The sequence below is a fragment of the Camelus dromedarius genome, chromosome 4 (genome assembly GCF_036321535.1).
Source record: "Camelus dromedarius isolate mCamDro1 chromosome 4, mCamDro1.pat, whole genome shotgun sequence".
NCBI lineage: Eukaryota > Metazoa > Chordata > Mammalia > Artiodactyla > Camelidae > Camelus > Camelus dromedarius.
Genome location: NC_087439.1, coordinates 95,399,957 through 95,421,736, shown reverse-complemented (window position 1 = coordinate 95,421,736; position 21,780 = coordinate 95,399,957). Strand labels below are relative to the sequence as shown.

The window sequence follows — 21,780 nt, the reverse complement described above, 5'->3', positions numbered from 1 at the left end:
CGCGATAAAAGTCTTACAACCTGGTTACATTAGCGCTAAAGCTGTATTTATCTTCATATCCCCCAGTATCTGATTTTAAGTGGGTATCACTGTGCTATAATTCATTCTCTACCTTCATTAAAAACATAAAGTGTGAAGGGAGGCAGGCCCGTCCCCATTACAAACACTGCATTAAAATTTTCAATCAGTCATCTTCGCGGCCATGAGTTCGTGTTCAACCGCTTTCCCCGTGGTGACAAAAATGCAGTAAAAAGAGTAATTTCGCATATAATCCCTTTGATTAAAACCCAGAGAAACTAGAGCTTCTGCGTTGACTATTGGGTACGTTCACTGTTGGCTTTGGGTTGTAAACTGGACATCTGGGTTACATTTTCACCCGGTGACCCACTGTGACTTGCAGCAAATCATTTGAGACCTCCCAGCTGTAAAAAGCGAACGGTTATGTGGACTCAGCCTGTGTCTCTCCAGCCCCCACCCCAATGTTTCTTCTTGAGTACAGCTTTGAAAGTCAACAATACTGCTCAAACTCTGAAAAGTGCTAAAATAAAAGGGCGATCTCCATGTATAGATGCCTTAGTTCCCCATGGCTGTGTTAACAAATTGGAATTCATTTAGTGGTTTAAAACAAAATGAATTAACTACCTTGTTTTAGAGGTCAGAAATCCCAACCAGTTTTACTGGGCTTAAAATCAGGGTGTCTGCAGGCTTGCCTTCCTTCCGGAGTTCCTCGCAGATTCTCGATTTCCTTGCCCCTTCCAGTTTCTAGGCGCCACCCGCATCCCTTGGTCCTCAGCCCCTTCCTCCGTCTTCTAAGCCAGCAACACAGTGTCTTCTTTCTTCTCTGACCTCCATATCCATCCTTATATCTTCTCCCTCCGGCTGGAATCCTCTGATCTCCCTTTTCTAAGGACACATGACTGAGTCTCCTGGATCCACCGGGATGCTCCAGGATCATCATCCCCTTAATCCTTAATTTAATCACTCCTGCAGATTCCCTCCCAGGAATTAGGAACTTGATATCGGGGGCCACTATCCCACCCACCACCACTGGTATGAAGTTGTCCCTCCTCTGTTCTGTGCGAGTCACGGAGGCCGCCTTCCTTCTAGTTTCAGGTGAAAAGGATGTGGTGTTTCTGATTGACGGCTCTGATGGTGTCCAGAGTGGCTTCCCTCTGCTGAAAGACTTTGTCCAGAGAGTTGTGGAGAGCCTGGACGTGGGTCCGGACCGGGTGCGCGTGGCTGTGGTGCAGTACAGTGACCGGACCAGGCCCGAGTTCTACCTGAACTCGTACATGGACAAGCAGAGCGTGGTCAGCGCCATCCGCAGGCTGACCCTCCTGGGAGGGCCCACCCCCAACACCGGGGCCTCCCTGGCCTTCGTGCTGAGGAACATCCTGATTGGCTCTGCGGGAAGCAGGATCGCAGAAGGCGTGCCGCAGCTCCTGATCGTCCTCACGGCCGACAGGTCGGGCGATGACGTGCGGGGCCCCTCGGTGATGGCAAAGAGGGGAGGGGCGGTGCCCATCGGCATCGGCATTGGGAACGCCGACATCACCGAGATGCAGACCATCTCCTTCATCCCGGACTTTGCCGTGGCTATTCCCACCTTCCGGCAGCTGGGGACCGTGCAGCAGGTCATCTCGGACAGAGTGACCCAGCTCAGCCGTGAAGAGCTGAGCAGGCTGCAGGCATCTTTGCTGTCCACACTGAGCCCAGGTGAGGAGTGGGTTCCTGACCTCTCTGTTCCTTGAAATCCCTGGGGCTCCTTGTTTGGACCATGGGTTACAAAGCATTCTCAGTTCTGTTTCCGTAACCATGTGGCGTGAGAACTAGAGTCATGTGATGAGTTAGGAACCACGTGGCCTTGGTGGCCAGAAGGGGCAGAGGCTTGGGGAGATGCTAAGGTTTATGTTTTGGGCCAAATTAAAGTCTCAAGGAGGGGCCTATGCTTGGCTTACAGTTCAGACCTCTAACTTGGCAGAAAGGCTTCTGCTGAGGTACAGAAGGGAGGGGCCGTCTGACTGATGCCTCCAGTTCAGTGTGGGCCCCAGGCTGCCCTGGTCGGTCCAGCCGGCAGTGTCCTGTGATCGGGGGGGGAGCTGGACCACAGGCGCACCAACTGTCGAGCCTGGGCACAACATTGGAATATTGGAATATTGGCATTTGGAATATTGGCATTTCCAGGGCCCGAGGGCAAAGATGGCTGTCGAATTTGCTTAATGTGAAGAATTCAGTGTCGCAGCAGGCAGGGAGCCCACCCGGCTCCCTTGACCGTGGCTGGTTCTGTCTCCTCCTTCCAGTGATCCTTTCCTAGGCCCGATGCAATGAGCGAGGGAATGCTGGGCCCCTGGCTGCTGAGAGGGAAGGGGGCTCAGATCTATCCATCCGTCCAAAAACACCCACCGAGGGCGTGCCCTCCCAGGGCACGCGGTTGGGCAGGGATCCTGTGTGGTTCACCTTCTATAGAACCCCATCCGCCTCGAGCACCAGGACACGGGGAGGGGAGGGGGAAGTGCTGCCGGGGGAGGGTGGGGAAGAGCAGGTGAGAGAAAAGTCAGAAGCAGGACCTGGTGCCCTTTGGGCGAGTGAGGGAGGGGTCGGCTGCTCCTCGCTGGTGTCCAGGCAGGGCGCCCACGCCCCCCCAGACTCCCGTGGAGTGTCCTAAAGAGCTCGTGATCAAATACATTTGGGAAAACAACGGGATAAATAAAGTGAGGGCTTTTTCTTGGTGGGGGGTTGGTTTTGCTCAGACTGATGTGTTTTGTGTATCTCTGATACCGTGAGCGAACACAGCATCTCCAAAACCTGTCTTGCTGCAGGAGTCCTTGCTCAGGGTGCACGTGGAGGCCCCGGTGTTCCCGGGAGACGCCGTGGGCCTTCGGAAGTGCTGTGTGTGTGCAGTTCCTTTACTTCAGGCACAAGCACATGTTTCCCCTGGTCCGTCTGCTCTCCTGCTCTTCAAAATGACTGTTTTCCTCCTTCTCCTCCTGCTTGATGCCTCTCTCCCTCTGCTGACTCTGAGCCGGTAATCTTGATTCTCATTTCACTGAGAAAATAAAAGGCAACTGGAAGATAACTTCCAGAAGCGCCACTCGGTCCCTCCTGGCATCGGTGTCCCCGTCTCAGCTTCCCTCCTGTTCCTCGGGTGAACCGTCTCCTTCCCCGGCAGCCTCTCCTTTCCCCTCTGCAGCTCTCCTCTCTCCCGCATCCTCAGTTCTCTGATGGGCTGGATGACTCTCCGTGATACAAGCACAGTGCCTTTTCTCCTCTTTTAAAAACTCCCTGAATGCCCTGCTCACCCCCAGGCGCCCCCCAGTCTCCTCTTTAAGGCGCTGTCTTTACTGCCTGCAACTCCCTCTGGACCCGCCCTAGCCTGCTCACTCTCCCTGCTTCCCAGAAAGCACTCCGGTCAAGGTCCATCTGGCACACCCTAGCGGTCAGTTCTCAGGCCCTGTCTCGCTTGATCTGAGTGTCGTCTGTCACAGCTGAGAGTCCCTCCTTCCCAAAACACCAGCCCCGCTTGGTCTCAACGTGGCTCTAGTTCCTTCCGCCTGTGGAGTTACCCTTCCTTACCCTCTGCTGGTTCCTCCTCTTCTCTCTGATCTGTAATCACTGAAATTCCCGGGCCTCTCCTGGGACTGGTGTTTTAACTGAACACCACAGTCTGAATCAGGAAGCCGTACCCATCAGGTTGTGAGTCTGTGACTAACTGTGATTCTGTGACTAAGAATTGGGTGCCAGTGAAGGTGGCGCTTATGATCACGGTGGGTTCACAGGTGTCGGTGGCAAGAGGGATGTGGTCTTTCTCATCGACGGATCCCAGAGCGCTGGCCCTGAGTTCCAGTACATCCGTACCCTCATCGAGAGGCTGGTTGACTATCTGGATGTGGGCTTCGACACGACCCGGGTGGCGGTCATCCAGTTCAGCGAGGACCCCAGGGTGGAGTTCCTGCTGAACGCCCACTCCAGCAAGGACGAGGTGCAGAACGCGGTGAGGCGGCTGCGGCCCAAAGGCGGGCGGCAGATCAACGTTGGGGGTGCCTTGGAGTACGTGTCAAGGAATATCTTCAAGAGGCCGCTGGGGAGTCGGATTGAAGAGGGCGTCCCTCAGTTCCTGGTCCTCATTTCCTCCGGGAAGTCTGACGACGAAGTCGACGACTCGGCAGTAGAACTCAAGCAGTTTGGCGTGGCACCAGTTACGATCGGAAGGAACGCAGACCCGGAGGAGCTGGTGAAGATCTCCCTGAGCCCCGAGTACGTGTTCTCAGTGAGCACCTTCCGGGAGCTGCCCAGCCTGGAGCAGAAACTGCTGACCCCCATCACCACCCTAACCTCGGAGCAGATTCAGCAGATCCTGGCCACCACCCGCTTCCCTCCTCCAGGTAAGACCAGGCGTTTGTTCTTCTTCGTTGTCTTTCCTGAACATAAAAAATCACGGGTTCAAAGTCCATGCTACTCAAAAGTACAGTCGAAGTAAATGGCCACCTGTGATTGAACCTGTGGGTCTACAGCTGGACGCATGGAGGAGGATGCACACGGTGGGCAGCCACGGGCATCTCAGCCAGAGGTTGTTAGAAAAGGCTCAGCACAGGATTTGGACTCATCATAGGTGATTTTGCGGAAGGCTTGAGGAAACGGGACTTTGCCCTGAGTGCGTGCCATTAAGAAGGGCGAGTCATCCTGTGAGTGAGATCTTACCGCATCTCACGGCTAAAGCCGTAATGGGTAAAGGAGCGGTGGCCACTGATGACCCAGGGCGGAGGTGTTCTGTTATTTTTGTCTTCTTTTGGTCAGTGTTCAGATACGATTACAGTGTGACTTTCTCTGATGTCAGTGTTCTGTGAAGTCTGTGGTGCTCCACGAGGGAGCCCACGGCCTGGACATGAGGTGCCGGGCCAGCTTTTCTCCTTCTCAGCATAAATGGTTCAACTCCATTTGCTTAGCTTTTACTGTGCTGTGTTTCCACTATAAGCAGCCAGTGATTTCTGAGGCAAAAGATGGGTTGAATTTGTCGAGAGGCAACATATGAGTTGAATAAATGGCAATCCAAGATGTACCTAGAATTCAAATCAATGGGTTCATCTTTCCCAGGACTTTTGATTAATTTTATAATTTAAAATGGACTCATGTGGAGAGAACAGGGGAAATAATAGTGAAAATGAAATCTGTGTAAACGCTAGAGATACATGAAGAAAAAGGAACACTGTGAGCCAGACAGCGGGGCGGCGTGGCACATGGGCGACAGCTGGGATGCTCTGGGCTGTCACTGGCTAAGCGGTGGCCTTGGACAAAGAGACAGCCTTTGTCCTCAGCCACCTTTCTCTTCTTGCACAACAAAGATGTTGGTCCGGGTGATCTCAGTCCCTTCTGGTGGTAACAGCTCATGATTCAAAGATGATGGTCATCCAAGATTCATGTCTACACGCTGCTTACTTTTTTGAAATTAGTTGTAACCCAGACCACAAAGCCGAAACTGAAATAAACTCAGAAAGAGAAAGTTTTGGGAAACTTCAGATATTTCAAGAAGCAGAAATTGTTTTGGTACAAAAGGCCCAATTGGTTATGATTGATTCAAAAAAAACCCCAAGAGATAAACACACGCACATTGGCTTATAATTTTAATGTGAATTAATGCTGTGATGGAGTATAACGCAAAGTTAGGAAATGCAGCTGGTTGCGCGCTGGTCTGGTACTGAGTTTGTCTCTTCCCTTCATCCGCAGCGGTGGAGAGCGATGCTTCAGACATCATCTTCCTCATCGATAGCTCTGATAGCGTCAGGCCAGATGGCATTGCACACATCCGAGACTTTGTTAGCAGGATCGTGCGAAGACTCAACATTGGCCCCAATAAAGTGAGGATTGGGGTGGTGCAGTTCAGCAATGACGTCTTCCCGGAGTTCTACCTGAAGACCTATAAGTCCCAGGCCAGTGTGCTCGATGCCATACGTCGCCTGAGGTTCAAAGGGGGGTCCCCGCTGAACACCGGCAAAGCTCTGGAATTCGTGGCAAGGAATTTCTTTGTCAAGTCTGCTGGGAGCCGGATAGAAGATGGGGTGCCCCAACACCTGGTTCTGTTTCTGGGTGGAAAGTCCCAGGATGACGTTTCCAGATTCTCCCAGGTGATGAGATCCTCAGGGATTGTGAGCTTAGGAGTTGGAGACCGGAACATCGACAGAGCGGAGCTGCAGGCCATCACCAACGACCCCAGGCTGGTCTTCACCGTGAGGGAGTTCAGAGAGCTCCCCAACATTGAAGAAAGGGTCTTGAACTCCTTTGGACCCTCTGGGGTCACTCCTGCACCTCCGGGAGTGGACACGTTCCCTCCCTCACGGCCAGGTATGACCTGTGACTACAGGGTGTGACACCAACTTTTTAAATTGAAAAAAGCAATTAGCATTCCTTTAATCTTCTTCTCTCGGGGTGTCACTGCAGATAATAGTAGACATTAAACACTGGAAAAATAATTTAGTTGAGATTGTAGAACGAACAGAAGGAAACACAGCTCAGAGGCATACGGTCATGGATCCTTCCATGAGGCTTCCATGAGTTTCCATGAAGCTAATTGTAGCCCCATTGAAAGGTTCCATAAAAATGCATTGAGGGTCAAATCACAGACTCATTGGCTCTCAGAATAAAATGGCATCTGTGAAGCTGTTCAGTCCATGCCCCTCCAAACATGACTGGGAAATCAGCCTCTGTCCGGGGGTGGGGTGCCTCCCACGGTCCAGGCAAGCCTCCTCCCTGGGATTGGTGTGGTCAGGAAGCACCTCCCTGGGGGAAGCGAGAGCTGTTCCCCTGTAGCGTGTGCCTCATGCTCCTGGGTCTGACCGCCGGGGCTGCCAAAAGCAGATGGAGCCCCTCCACCAACCCACGTCTTCCTTAGCGCCTCCTCCAGGCGAAGGCCATGCAGACACCTGGAGTTAATGATGAGGCTGGTCTTCCCTGGGGCAGCTGTATTCCGCTTCGCTCCTTCACGTCCTCCTTCCCTGCTGGGTGGGAAACGTCTCATTTCTCCGGATTCCCTTTCTCTCTACCGCAGTCTTGATCCTTTGGTTAGGATTAGTACCTGATCTCCAAGGGCCGTAGATTTTCAGCTGACTCCAGCCGACCTCTCGCCATGCTGGTCAGCAGTTCTCCACAGGTGCAAGGCGCCTGCTTCCCACTCTCCAGTCTGTTTCTCCCGGCCCTTCCTTGCCCTGCCTCTAGCACTCCTCCCCTGATTCCCGTGACATGCTACCATTTATTTCTTTTATTAAGTTTTTTTTTTTTTTATTTGGAGGTCCTGGGAATTGAACCCAGGACCTTGCACATGCTAATACCACTGAGCTGTACCCCCAGCCCTCCATCATTTCTTTTTGACCAGGGGGAAAGCTTTAGCGGCATTTTCTAAAACATCATGGATGACGCAATCTGGACATAACACCATCTGCACAGTTCCACTGATTCTCCTTTTGGCTTAGATGACTTGCCATTTATCTTCCTGTTTTTGGCGTGATGTTTTGAGGCCTGTGATTTTGGGAGCTATAGAGGCAGGGAATACAGCAGAAGTGCTCTCTGTGAACAAGCTACAGGGCTGCCTCATTCCACTCATTTTACATTTCCCATTTTTTTCCTGAATGTGGGAACCAAATTTCTCTCTTTTCCATTGCTCTCATTTTCAGAGAAAAAGAAAGCAGACATCGTGTTCCTGTTGGATGGTTCCATCAATTTCCGGAGGGACAGTTTCCAGGAAGTGCTCCGTTTTGTGTCTGAAATTGTGGACACAGTTTATGAAGGGGGTGACTCCATCCAAGTGGGGCTGGTCCAGTACAACTCTGACCCCACCGATGAGTTCTTCCTGAAAGACTTTTCCACCAAGCAGCAGATTATCGACGCCATCAACAAAGTGGTCTACAAAGGGGGGAGGCATGCAAACACCAAGGTGGGCCTGGAGCACCTGCGGGTGAATCACTTTGTGCCGGAGGCGGGCAGCCGCGTGGACCAGAGGGTCCCGCAGATTGCCTTTGTGATCACGGGAGGCAAGTCGGTGGAGGATGCGCAGGAGGCCAGCCTGGCCCTCACCCAGAGAGGCATCAAGGTGTTTGCAGTGGGCGTGAGGAACATCGACTCAGAGGAGGTGGGGAAGATAGCCTCCAACAGCGCGACGGCATTCCGCGTGGGGAACGTCCAGGAGCTGTCGGAGCTGAGCGAGCAAGTTTTGGAAACTCTGCATGACGCCATGCATGAGACCCTGTGTCCGGGTGTCACTGATGTGTCCAAAGGTAAGCCCCTCGAGGCGTGTATTTTCACCCCTGTCCTGTCCATGTTGGCGTTGTCTGGTTCCTAGACCCCCAGCGCTGGCCTCAGGGCTCCTTAGCACCCAATGCTTCAGGCATTTACTTACGTCCACGTGGGTTGGGTCCTGGTTGTCACCTACCATTGTTAGGGGCTGTGCTTCCGGGATGAGAGTGGACATGTGTCTTTCCTTGTTCTCACCAGATTTACATTCCCCCCTTATTCTTTAATCCCCAGAATTATTCAGACTCACTCATCCCTGTTTCTCTTTATAGGTTCATTAGATCGATTACTTTAGATCAGAGTGTTTGAGTTCTCAAGTGTGTTTAATTAAAGCACAAACTTGGGATGCATTTAAACACTGACTATGCACCATGCCAAAGCTGGTTAACGTCACCAAAGCAATCACGCTAAAATGGCCAATAATTTTGGCTCCTAAAGGTCAGCACCAGTGCTCCAGGGGGAAAGAGAGGCAGATCTAGTCGCTTCTCGGAGCTCATACGCAGAAGATCTCGTGTTGCCCTTGAGCGTGGTGTCCTGGTCCGTGTCCGGGGCTGTGCCTGTACGTTGAATGAGTCTCGGCAGCTGGACTGAGGGCTCACCGCCTGCTTTTCCCTTGACAGTCTGTAATCTGGATGTGATCCTGGGCTTTGATGGTTCAAGCGATCAGAATGTATTCGTGGCTCAGAAGGGCCTTGAGTCCAAGGTGGACACCGTCTTGAATAGAATCAGCCAGATGCAGAGGATCAGCTGCAGCGGCAACCAGATGCCCACGGTGCGGGTGTCGGTGGTGGCCAACTCGCCCTCGGGCCCCGTGGAGGCCTTTGACTTCGCTGAGTACCAGCCGGAGCTGTTTGAGAAGTTCCGGAACATGCGCAACCAGCACCCCTACGTCCTCACCGCCGACACGCTGAGGCTCTACCAGAACAAGTTCCGGCAGGCGTCGCCCGACGGCGTGAAGGTGAGCTGGGCGGCGCCTGTTCCCGCTGCCTGGGCCGCCAGAGGCTTCCCGCCCGCGGGACCACCTTCAAGTCCGGGAGCCCCTCCCCCAACCCATCTTGTCTAGATATTCTTCTCATTTGATGGGGGTGGGAGTGCCTGGATGTAAAAGTCCTTTACGGCAGCTGATCATCCTGTCCTGGAACGTGATGCCTTCCTCGTTTTACTAAAGCCCTGAACAGAAATCTTGGAAATCAGTACTTAAGCTTGGATGAGTTGCATTTGTGATTAATCCATGTTTAATCCTAGTCTTGCCCGTTAAATACGTTATGTTCTCTACTTTTACATATTTGTCTCTCTCTTCCTCTGTATTTGTGTACACACACACACACACACACAGTCGGTTCACTGGGGCTGCCATGACAATGTACCACGGCACAGGCTGGGTGGCTTAAAAGCGGAAATGTATTCCCTCACGGTCCTGGAGGCTGGAAGTCCGGGATCAGAGAATCGGCAGGGTTGGTTTTTCCTTCTAGCGTTTTCTGGGAGAACCGAGCCCCAGGCAGACGCAATTCTGACGGATCTGTGGGGGCGCGTGCGCTCCACCACCTCCTGTCCCACCGTCCTGACGCCCCCCCAGGGTTGTTTTTCCCTTTGTCTCTACGCAGCTTGTAGACGGTGTCTCCTCCCTCTGTCTCCACATGGTTTTCCCTCTGTGTGTGTCTGTGTCCTAATAACCTCTTTTTTTTTTGCTATTTTTTTTATTGAACTAATCACCTTTTCTGAGAAGGATGTCAGTCTCGTTGGATGAGGCCCACTCTAATGGCCTCATTTAACTTAATTCCCTCTTTAAAAGCCCTATTGCCAAACACAAAATTCCTCCAACACAGGAATTGCGGAGGGACACAGCTCAGCCCGTCACACACACACACACACACACACACACACAGACGAGTTCTAGGAGCTACACCCCCGGATGAGAGAATGAGGGCGACTTTTCATTTCCATTGTTGTTTGTGCTCTTTAATAAGCCGAGCGCTGCGATAAACCCATTTATTTCATACCTCATTTATTGCACGGTATCAAGGAACTCTGAACTGAGGGTGACTGTTTCTCAACCTCGGTCCTCAGTTTCTGCAGTTGTAAGAAGAAGAACTGAGTCATTTTCCTCTGACTCTTCTTTTATCTTCAGGTGATCATTCATTTTACCGATGGGGTGGATGGAGACATGGCTGATTTACAAAAAGCATCTGAGGAACTCCGACAGGAAGGTACGTTCCGGGCTTTCTAAGAGGGAGAGGTAGACCTGGGTGAGGCAGGCGCACTGCTGGGCTGGAAAGGAGCAACTCCACTGATGGACCGTCTGAGGGAGTGGCTTCTCTTGGAGGACAGGTCCTCCCAGCACCCTGACCCTCTGTCGCCTGCCTGGGGCGACGGGATAGAGCCAACAAGGACCCCTTACTTACGAGACAGCTCTATCACCTGGTCCCGGCCCGGGCCCCCTGGGGCCTCAGGCTCATTCACGACACGGTAGAGCATCTAGAAGGCTTGGTGCTTTTGCAAAAGAACATGAAGTTTTGATTCATTTGGTTGCGCCATATAAACTAGGAATTAACTTTCTAGCAAAAACTATTGCTGCATTTTCAGTTAGCAGCTATCACAGCTCAAAAATACTACACTGTTAAGATACACTTTAATACGGAATGATGAAGGCATGCTGTCCAAATGCAGGGTGACTGGATAAGCGAGGAAGCCCGTTACCAGATGTGCTAGTTGACTGTTCGTTTGCTTTGGAATTCGGTAGCACTGACTGTCAAAAAGTGAGCGCCAACACCAGAGGTTTAAGAAGAATTTACGGAAGTGTAACTTATCACAGGAACGTTCTGATTATTACCTTGCTTTTCCGGAGCAGAGGAGCTGAGACTGCTAGTGCCTGGTTTTGGAGATGTGGGATTTCGGTTCTTCCCGCAGCCTACCCGGGTTATGCAGAACCAGAGTTTGAGGACTTATGCATGAATAGACTTCACGGTGTCATTTCCTGTGGTTACATTGATCAGCTTACTTACAGATGTATCCGAAACTATTGCTCCGAGGAGTCCAAAGTTCCTGTGTTCCAACTCTTGAAAGAGTTGAAAGTTAACTAGTACGATTAAACGTGTTTCGTTTCATGGCGAAATTTTATACTGATGCTTTCTTTGAAAATAAAGAGTCAGGAGGAAAGAATGCTGGGGCCCTTGAATGCCTAGGCGAGCCTTGTAAGTGTGCCTGTCCCCACAGGCGTCCGAGCTCTGATCTTGGTGGGCCTGGAGCGCGTGGCCAACTTGGAGCAGCTGATGCAGCTGGAGTTCGGGCGGGGATTCACATACAACCGGCCCCTGAGGCTGAACTTGCTGGACTTGGATTACGAACTGGCGGAGCAGCTTGTGAGTGTGTTACGTGTCTGCACACTGACGGGTTGAGGTACCTCCGTTCTTGGCATCTCAAGATGACGACGCCAGTCATCAGGGACCTCTGGGCGGCCATTTAGCTCATTTAATTGACTTGGGAGCTGCTTTGCTGCCATAACATGGATGGATCCTGCAAACGGAGATCTCAGAGAACCGGGGGTTTGGGGGGCTGGGAAACGGGTCTCCAGGCGGCCGACGCTGCGGCGGAGAGTTTCCTCTGCTCCCTTTCATGAGGTTTCTTTTCATCTGTAAGATGCAGAGAAGGCATAACGTTGAGATTGACCCTCTCCCCTCCCCAAACGGGAAACAGTGAAAACAAGAATATGCAGGGAAGGAGAGACCATTTCTGGGTGGAAATGTGCTTCTGTGGCCTTCTGTTCTAGTCCTCTTGGAGCCCATGAAGGCGCCCCGGGAGGCTTGCAAATCCTCATGAGTTCAGCCTCTCAGTGGGTGGGGTTAACTCCAAGGCTTGGGGCTCGGGCTGGAATTGGTTTTTTTTTTTTTTTTAATTGAGTGGAAGCAGGTTGAGAATTGACAAACCTGGGACATGGGAGAAAATGAAAACTCTAGGAAATTCACTGCAAGAAAATGCATTGAGCACCATGACTTCAGCCAGTGGAAGTGTCTTTCGGGTGTGCGCTTTCCTGCACGGGGTCAGGGCGGGAAAGCAGCATCCGGGGTGTCAGACGGGCGTCAGAGGCGCTGATGCCTGGAGGGGTGGCGCTTGTGGTGAAGAGGCAGGGACCCCGCACCACGGCTGCTCCCAGGGCTCCTCCAGGCTGGCGCCACGTTCCGTGGCTCTGACTGGGGTTCTGAGGAAGGGCGTACGGTCTCCACCCTGCAACCAGCTTGCATCCTGCCTGTCTGCAGTTGGTTTGTTAGGTTTTGCTTTTTAGAGATTCAAAATACGTTCAGTTCTGCTTAACATTTGGTGCTTGGGTATGTTTGGTGGGAGCTTCTAGAGGTAAGGCCCAGCCTGGGGTGACACTGTGAACGAGATTTACTGACTTGGGTGGCTCTGTAGTCTCCACTGGTGACCACCCCCCCGACCCCGGCCCTGCCTGATAACCCTTCCGGGGAAGGCCGTGCGTGGCGGGGGTTTCCCCTCCCGCTGTGAGGTCCACATCCCTCGGGTCCGGGCCTTTTGGTACACTGATGCTGCTTTTTTCCATCGTCATTTATGGAGATTTGAACTTTTTCGTTTGTTTGTTTCGGTAGGACAACATTGCTGAGAAAGCTTGCTGTGGGGTCCCCTGCAAGTGCTCTGGACAGAGGGGAGACCGAGGGCCCCTTGGCAGCATCGGGCCGAAGGTATGGTGGTCTGACTCACTATTTCTGCCGGAGACCAGGTTTCAGGGCCGCTGGGGCTCTGGCTGGGTGCTTTCCCTGCTGTCAGAGGACCAGCCCAGGCTGCACGACAGGCGACCTGAGGTGCAGACCGCGCCCGGGTGTCTGCCACAAACTGCCTTTCCGCAGGGTTGGGGAGGGTCTGTTCTTTTTCTTTTCAATTGAAGTACAGTCAGTTTACAGTGTTGTGTCAGTTTCCGGTGCCCAGCATGACGGCTCAGTCACACGTGTACATACGTGTATTCCTTTTCATACTCTTCTTCATTATAGGCTACTATAGGATGCTGAATAGAGTTCTCTGTGCTGGGGGTGTGTTGTTTATCTATTTTATGTACGGTAGTTTGCACCTGCAAATCTTGAGTTCCCGATGTATCCCTTCCCACCCCTTTTTCCTTTATTGCATTGGTTCTTCATTTTCTAAAATAATGTTAAGACCAGGGGGCACTGTTGACTGGCAGCCTCCCTACGATGGTCAGCAGGGATCTTCATGTTTGCCTCCAAGTCCTAGGAAGTGTACAGGATTTCTTGTAAGATCAAGAGTCTTAAAGATCCTGATAGAAACAATGAGTGGGAAACAGTTACTCCAAGGCGCCCCTGCAGGACCGCCCCTCCAGATGGAGGGGGGCCAGGGAGAGGCTTAAGTGCAGCACAGAGGAAACCCGACAAGTTAACCGAGGACCTTTGCTCGCTTTGTTTCAGGGGATTCCTGGAGAAGACGGCTACCGAGGTTATCCTGGTGATGAGGGGGGACCTGTAAGTAAAAGTTGTTTCATTCCTTAAATCTTGATTCCCTCCTTACCCGTCACGTGTTGGAGCTGAATTGCGGGGTTCCTGATCTGTTCAGATTCCAGTGACTTTTCCACTGGGAAAAAATTAATTTCTAATTTTCTTAACAACTCAGATGTCTATACTCTGGAAACTGGTATGATGGTCCCAGCATGACAAATATGGAAACACAGTACAGGTTTTGACTTATTGCATCCCAGAGGGAGAGGCTAAATGGCCTCTGAGACAGAGGGCCACCGAATACAGCAAACCCAGTGCCTGCCGGATTCACGTACCCAGGCAGAGGCGAGCGTGAGCTGGAGAAGGGGTGCGGGGGACGCCTAGTCAGGGGCGCGGGGGGACGCCCTTTGAGGGGAGCCTCCCGGAGAAGGACTGCTGATTTAGGTTATCTGTAGCTCAGGGGTGCAGTCGGGGGTGGGCAGAGCCTGCAGCTGGGCTTTGGGAAGTAGAACCTGGCACAGAAGTGTCTTGAGATGCTGGAACAAGACCCCACCCTGGGATGGGAATGAAGGGCCCATGGGAGTAGCTGAAGTCACCAGGGTCCCATGTGGCCATGCTAGGGGTTAGCGCCCGGCCCGGACCCCAGTGGAGAGTTGGGGACCAGGGACCATGGAGAGGAGCAGCCAGCCTGAAGGTTCTCCGTGGGGCCTGGCACCCACCCAGACCCCGTCCCCTGAGACCCGCTCATCCGCAGCCCACCAGGAGGTGCCCTCTGGGCTGCAGACCCTCCCAGACCCCACTCCCACAGGGGAGGGACCTGCAGGTTGAAGGCTCAGGGCAGAGGTCGGCCGGAGGGGCAGGGCAGGGATGCTGGAGGCCCCTCCGGGCACATCCATCTGCCCGCCGGTGGACTGCTTTCCAGTGCCTGCCTTCCACAGGGATGCCTCCTGGGTGGGGACACACGACAAGAAACTCCAACTCACCAACTGCCTTTGTTTCTCCCCACAGGGTGAGCGTGGCCCCCCTGGCGTGAACGGCACCCAAGGCTTCCAGGGTTGCCCGGGGCAGAGAGGAGTCAAGGTAGAGTGGGGTGGCGCCCAGGTGTGGGGAGGGGACTGCAGCCCCTGGCCCCTCGCCATGGGGAGATGGGGGTCAGCAGCACGTGCCGGAGTGAGGCAGCCTTTCCAGCCGCCAGGGCTTCTCGGCTCTGCCGGGGAGGGAGCCCGGGGCTGGAGAGGTAGTGTCCCAGGGAAACGGGAAGCAGCCCAGGACACGCCCACGAGGACAGACGGCAGAACACGGGTGGCGGGGGGCCGGGTGGAGAAGGCCAGAGCCCAGCGGGCCACTTCAGCCCCCGGACCCTGAGAGGAGCGAGGTAGGTGGGGAGAGGGAGAGAGGCTTGGAGTCAAGGGCTGACGACCTTCTCCGTTTACTGAAGTTTGTGAGTAGGTGCTGAAGGCGGGGCCACCTCTCTGCAATGTTAGAAAAGGGCCTTCAGGGCCCACCTTCCTGCCCAGAGAGCCAAGACCACCCAGGTGCTCAGATCCAGGCACATTAGCTTTACGGTCCCCTTGTGATGGAGAGAGAGAGCTATCCAAAAAGATGAATCTCTAACACTGAATTTTCAGACACTGGCTTTCAAGCCGGGGACGGGGAAAGGGCAGCCCTGAGCCTATTCTAGCCTGTTCTGTTCAGGAGCTAACGTTTCCCCTTTCCTTACTTCCTAGGGCTCCCGTGGATTCCCAGGAGAGAAGGTACTTAAGCTTGCTTTTCTTTTTATATATAAAACTTTCTCAGTAGTTCTCATTTTTCTTTCTCCAGAGGGCTTTCTACACTCACCATGTGTCTTGTTCCCTCACAGGGTGAATTAGGAGAAATCGGATTGGATGGTCTTGATGGTGAAGATGTAAGTGATTTTACACTCTGAGTGCAAACTGCTTTTGGTCCTGAAGATTCCAGTGACTAATGCCTCAGTCTGTGGGAGAAATTGTGCCAGGAATGACATTTTATTGTTGTCTTTGGCAGGGAGACAAGGGATTGCCCGGTTCTTCTGGAGAGAAAGGGAATCTGGGAAGAAGGGTAAGCATGTTTCTATAGTGTTACTGTTATACGAAAACTATGAACATTGCATTTAGGGATTATTTCTTTTATTTCGTATGTTAAGACTGCTTCCTCCAGGCAGTCTTCCCTGACTTCCCTCTGGAAGTGCAACCTTGGTGTCTCCTATGTCCCCTGTTGGCTGTGACATATTTACATTATATTTTCTTGTTTGGAGAGTGTGTCCAATTGAGCAAAGACTGAGTGTGTTCTGTTGAAATAAATCCCCAGTGCCTGGCACAGAGTGGGTCCCCAATTCATACTTGTGGGTGACCTGAAATGTTTGGAGATAATTTTATCTTCATGGCAACTGGGCACATGATAAACGCTGAAACCTGGTTCTATTTCAGATTTGTGAATTGAAGAATGCGATTTTAAGGGTGAGCTAAAAATTTGAAACCCTATCTAATTCTCTGTCTCTGCCTGTGTTTTTTATTTAGGGTGACAAAGGACCTAAAGGGGACAAAGGAGAGAGAGGGGACATGGGGATCAGAGGTGACCCGGTAAGGGGGACTGAATGTTGCTGATTTGAGAACTGGGGCTGGGGAAGGGGTTGAAAGAAAGGATTTTACTTTGGAAATGATTTCAAAACGTGTTGGCAAAATATGGGGTTTGTCCTTTTCTTAGAATTTTGGGGTGGCTGGAAACGTCTTTGCTCTCTAGCTGCAAAGATAAGTGTTTGCAAGGTCTACCATACGAAGACCCAAGACTTGTCCCTGACATGTGATCTCGGGACACTTTCAGGTTTGCTTTAGGAGAAGAGAAGTGCTTGCAGCTTTTCTGGTTTTGTGGCTCTGTAAAGCCTGTCAGCAGGTGACCGTCACTGGGCCAGCCTCTTCCTGTCCAGGCCAGGCCGAGGCAGGAGTGAACTGAGGAAGAACCCTCGCCCCCCAGTTTGGGGCTCCCAGGGATCGCTGACCCCACGTGCGCTCAGTCAGGGGGTGGGCATTGTCTGGGTGGGACGTGGCTGAAGGGACTGGCATTCAGACCATCACTAATAATTTTCTGGCCACTGCCCCAGCAGCAGTGGCCTCCTGTGCACACGTGGTTTATTCCCTGACCTGTGATGTTTTCAGGGTGACTCAGGACAGGACAGCCAGCAGAGAGGACCCAAAGGAGAAACCGGAGATATCGGCCCCATGGTACAGTGCTCGTGTTCCTAGACAACCCCTGGGCGGAGGGTCTGAGAAACAAAGCTCACGTTCAAAGATGAACAAATGGTTCTTGGCCATCTGCGGAGGCCGTGGACATGGCCTTTAAGGCTGTGCATGTACAAGGTCAGGGTCAGGGCCAGAGAGTCCTGGGAGCATGGGTATGCCCGTGACGGGGTCTCCAACGGGGACAGAAACAGCCCCTCCAAGAGGGACTTCCTCTCAGCAGAGTTTGCGCCCCTTAGATATTTTCAGAAAGTGCTTGGCAGGCCAAAGGCTTGTGGGGGCAGGAGCACCTGTGTCTGAGGCACCCGCGGAACGTGTGACCCTCCCGCAGTGGATCCGTTCCTTTCCCGCGGCGTCTTGTGCAGTATTTGAGTCACACGTTCTTCTCTGCAGACGAGACTCTTATGTCAGTTCTCTTTCCCACGCCAGGGTCTCCCTGGGAGAGATGGGGTGTCTGGAAGTCCTGGAGAGCCCGGGAAAAGCGTGAGTGCCTCTTGTGGTTTGGGGGGGGGCCCTGGGTCATATTTACCTAAATCTGCTGGACACTCCCTGGGGCAGAGTTACTGGGAACTGTTTATTTAGGGAATTTAAGGGGGTTTTGGAAACCAGCGTCACCCACTTGTTACCGCTTATAGAATCTTTGATTTAATCATTTACTCTGGGCTCGCCCCAGCCCTGCTTCTCTCCCCTCCCAAAAGCATACTGAACAGACACTTTTTTTTTTTTAACCAAATCTTTTTTTTTTCAATTGAACACTTTTTTTTTAAACCAAATATTTTTTCTTTAATTGAAAAGAATAGTTGATTTATAATGTTGTGTTAGTTTCTGGTGTCCTGAACAGACATTTTAAAAGTAATATTGTTGCCACTTTTGAATATTTGGCCAGATTTGATCCCCCTGAATATTTAAAGAATCCAAACAGAAACACAGATACAGGGCAGTGGGGGAAGAAGGTGCAGGTGCATGTTTGTTTTGTTTTCTAAGTGTTTGTTTTCCTGGGGCTGCTGTAACTCAAACAACCGAAAACAGTTTTCTAGTGAATTGCACCTCGCGATTGCTTTTTCAAGACATTTCGGAAATGCCTGTTGCAGGCCGCTCACTGCGTGCCCCATCTTTGAGTCTTGTTGTAGGATCGCTGAAGCCAAAGGGAAATGCGTGATCTTTGGGGAGCCGTCTGAATGCTTCCAGGCTCTGGTGTATAGGGAGCTCGGAGCTCCTAGCTGGGGGATGACCTGGAAGTTTGTAAATCCTTAGGGCCAGGTCAGGGCACTGCTGGGCGCCTGAGACCCATCTCTGCTGAGCATCTGGCTAGGAACGGGGCACGGACGGGGCCAGAACGGGGCCCCCAAGCCATTCCCCCCACTACAGCCACGTGGTTAGGGGTCAGCGGCTGGACGATCAGAGGGCGTGTGCAGACGGGGGCTTTTAAAGGAAGTGACTCTCACCCATAAGCAGATGATACACTGCAGAGCATAACTTTGCTTTTAAAATTCAGAAGAAAACTTTGAATTTGAAACTGCTATCTTGAAAGATTTGAGTGTTATTTTTGAATAATGCTGTTGGGCTATCTAATGAAAAGAAAGTAAGAAATAATTGTTACAATGTGCTGTACGACTCAGTTTGTGTGCAGAGCCAAAACTTTGTTTCCATGATAAGACTTAAAATACAGCCGTGCATAGAATTCGCTTGAATTCTGTTCACAGGGTAGAAACTTGGGTTTGCACTTAGTACAGATTTGGGCTGTCTTCGCTCATGACCTCGCTCAGGCCAAGATGAAAGGCGTCCCTCCCACGGGCTACCTTGCGCCTCACGTCACCCTCAGGGTCTCTGCGGCTGCCTGTGGCCCGAGCACAGGGGGCCTCTGGTCACACTCTGGGATGCCCCTTGGTGAGTGGCCAGCCAGATGGTTACTCTGGAGGAGTGGGCTGGTGGCGCCTATCTCCCTCCTGTCCACGTGTTGTCCCTGGAAGGAGGAAGGTCTTCCATTAAAGAAGCTGCCACTACAGTGAATCACGGCAGGACGGTCACCCTAGAAGGTTACTGGGTGGGTCTGTTGGGAGCAGAGAATGTGGTTCTGGGGTTGTTGCAACAGATGGTCCAAGCCTGTAATAGGCTGGTGTGTCACAGGCTTCAGAACACCGACCCTAACCTTGCAAAGATCCATCCGGAATGTTCAAATGCTGCCCCCGAGCCCTCCCAGCGAAGCAGCAGCAATCCCGAGGTGGGAATTCATGGATTACTCATGCAGGGAGCCCACAGTTATTTGAACTAAGGGTCACTGCCGGAGCGTCGAGGAAGATGCTGCCAAGTCAGGAGCCCAGACCAAGGGCAGCCGGGCTCTTAGGTGCACATGTGTGCACTTTGGATCCTTGACTCAACCAGGAGTGTGTTATATTTGGCCAGGAGAGCGTGGAGAGTCTGGGACTCCCTTCTACTAGAGTGAGCGCATTTCATCCCTCCTCCCTCCAGTTAAGAAAACGGAACAAAACTAGACAGGTCGGCACGCCTGCTTCACAGCCCTCACGTGGCTGGGAGCGTGCGGCCCGAGGGGCCCCCATTTTGGTCGGTGGGACTAGAGTCATTCTCAGACCTTCCCTTTGGATGGTTAATGAGGACAGCCTGGAAGCAACACTTTTCCGAGGTGAGGGCAGGAGCGAAGGGGTTATTTCATGAGCACTTCCTCAAGGCGGAGAGGGCACAGCATCTGGTGCCCGGTGGGTGCCGTGAAGCGGAGGGTTAATGGCAGAGGCCAGCCTCCCTGCCTCCCCCTCACAGCTTGTGTGACTTCTTCCTCAGGGTGGCTTTGGCCGAAGGGGACCCGCAGGAGCTAAGGTAAGCCGCTAAGCTGCCACCCCTTTTCCATCACCACGTGCTCTCAGGAGATGGGCCTCCCTCCTGCCCACAAAGTGAAAATTACTTTCTCCTTTACCATCGGGGGTGCAGCTCAAACAGCAGCTACCATCCCCTTAAATTTAGCTCTTCTACAGAGACTTGTGAAAATGATGATGGCAGTGAAAATGATTATCAAATGATTATGAAAGTGACAGTGGGGATGGGGGGAAATGAAGGGAAAGATGGCGGAGGCAGCGTCCTGGGCACCTCTTGCCCATGACATGTCCACTTCTCCGTCATCAGCAAGTCACATGTCTTGGTGGCTCCGTCTCCTCACCCGTGCAGGACACGTTTGGGTCCAAGATAGCTTCATTTCATGAAGTTGTCTTGAGGACAAGGCAAGGCCAGAGTGAGAATCAAAGATAAGGTTGGAGAATCAATGGCCGTGCAAAGTGACCACTGCCCTGACGTCTCGCTCTGGGGTTGTCCTGTCATCACTTCTGAGCCCTGGCACAGCTGTGGTTGTGGAACAGATGGCTGACCCCTCCCTGCACCTTTTCTTGTTTCAAAGGGCAACAAGGGCGGTCCTGGCCAGCAGGGCTTTGCAGGAGAGCAGGGGACCAGAGGAGCACAGGTCAGTTCCTCCTGCCGCGGCAGCACGCCTGCTTACATTTTCCCACATGTCCTGGCAGTTTTTTAAATTGAAGTGGCCAACAATTTTATAAAATTGAACACAAAATCAATCTTTTAAAGTGGCATTTAGTGCTCTCTCAACATTGCACCACCATCCTGTCTGTCTAGTTTCAAAACGTTTTCATCATCCCCAGAGGAGACCCTGGACCCACTAAGCTGCCGTGCCCCCTCCCCCCAGCTGCTGGCAACCACTAATTTCCTTTCTGTCTTGACGGATTTGCATGTTCTGGGCCTTTCGTGTAAATGGAATAATGGAATAGGTGGCCTTTTGTGTCTGGCTTCTTGCACTGAGCACCGTGTTTTGGAGGTGTCTCCACGCTGTGGCCCGTGTCAGTGTTTCGTTCCTTCGCGTGGTGGAACAGCATTCCCCTGGGTGGATCTCATGGTGTCCGTGGTGCGTCACGTCAACACCGCACTCACGTGGGCGTTTTACTTCTCCAGGGACCAGCGGGTCCCACCGGCCCTCCCGGCCTGAGCGGAGAACAAGGCATCCCTGGACCCCGGGTAAGTCCGTCTGGGTACCACTCTTCTCTTTAGCTAAGTGGGTAGCACGTTGCCCCAGTGGGCTGGGGGTTTCCTGTTTCGTGGATGGTGGGGCAGGAGCCAGACTGTCCCCTCCGCCCGACTCTGGCAACACAGACCTGGTCCCACTCAGTCCTCCCAGCGACTGGCTGGTTCCCTCAAGGAAGTAAGAGACCTTTTTTTCTTGGTGCTTCAGGGACTCATGAGTCCCAAGGCTGCTGCTTCCAAATACATGCCAGCTGGGTGGTCAGCAAAGAAAGGACATGCCTTATCTGAGACGCCTTCGGGTGGGTCTGCGTGAAGTCAGATCAGTCTGCCCGAGTGATCAGGTTATGCTGCATTGTTTCATATTTGGCTCCTGGAAATTGCCCTTGGGGTTTGATATTCTGTGTAAGGCGTTCCCTGTCCTCAAGTTCGACAGGGAAGAGGTTCCTTAAATTTGTGGTCACTGCAAACATCCACGGGTCCTGGATATTAGTGAAGACGTGTTGTGGCTGAGCTGGCACCGGGCACCGGCACTCACTCCATGCTCGGTTGTCTGATGCCATACTGGGGAGCCGTCCTGTCGTCTGCTCTGGAAAACTGTGGTGACTAATTAACTGGCAGTGAACTAGCCCGAGGCTACATACATGCACAGAAATGTTTTACAGTGGAAGCAGGGACTTTGTGAGGGCCCCTCTTTGCTGAGAAAGTCCTGCCTAGTTCAAAATTTGATAGATACCTATTTTTACATCTTTTGTGGTTTT

At 52.4% G+C, this 21,780-nt stretch overlaps 1 protein-coding gene across 6 annotated transcripts in view; it reads left to right on the top strand.

The window, feature by feature from the left end:
- COL6A3 (collagen type VI alpha 3 chain) overlaps nt 1-21,780 on the top strand; it is an 82,270-nt gene that overhangs the window by 34,357 nt on the left and 26,133 nt on the right. For all 6 annotated transcript variants that reach the window (XM_010996338.3, XM_031452472.2, XM_064485296.1 and 3 more), the window contains 19 exons: nt 1,108-1,716; nt 3,777-4,382; nt 5,722-6,336; nt 7,662-8,261; nt 8,898-9,235; nt 10,406-10,484; nt 11,491-11,636; nt 12,879-12,971; nt 13,707-13,760; nt 14,742-14,813; nt 15,461-15,487; nt 15,595-15,639; nt 15,759-15,812; nt 16,271-16,333; nt 16,907-16,972; nt 17,417-17,470; nt 19,784-19,819; nt 20,391-20,453; nt 20,954-21,016. In XM_010996338.3, the coding sequence (XP_010994640.3) occupies nt 1,108-1,716; nt 3,777-4,382; nt 5,722-6,336; nt 7,662-8,261; nt 8,898-9,235; nt 10,406-10,484; nt 11,491-11,636; nt 12,879-12,971; nt 13,707-13,760; nt 14,742-14,813; nt 15,461-15,487; nt 15,595-15,639; nt 15,759-15,812; nt 16,271-16,333; nt 16,907-16,972; nt 17,417-17,470; nt 19,784-19,819; nt 20,391-20,453; nt 20,954-21,016 (3,683 nt within the window). The remainder of the gene's footprint in view (nt 1-1,107; nt 1,717-3,776; nt 4,383-5,721; nt 6,337-7,661; nt 8,262-8,897; nt 9,236-10,405; nt 10,485-11,490; nt 11,637-12,878; nt 12,972-13,706; nt 13,761-14,741; nt 14,814-15,460; nt 15,488-15,594; nt 15,640-15,758; nt 15,813-16,270; nt 16,334-16,906; nt 16,973-17,416; nt 17,471-19,783; nt 19,820-20,390; nt 20,454-20,953; nt 21,017-21,780) is intronic.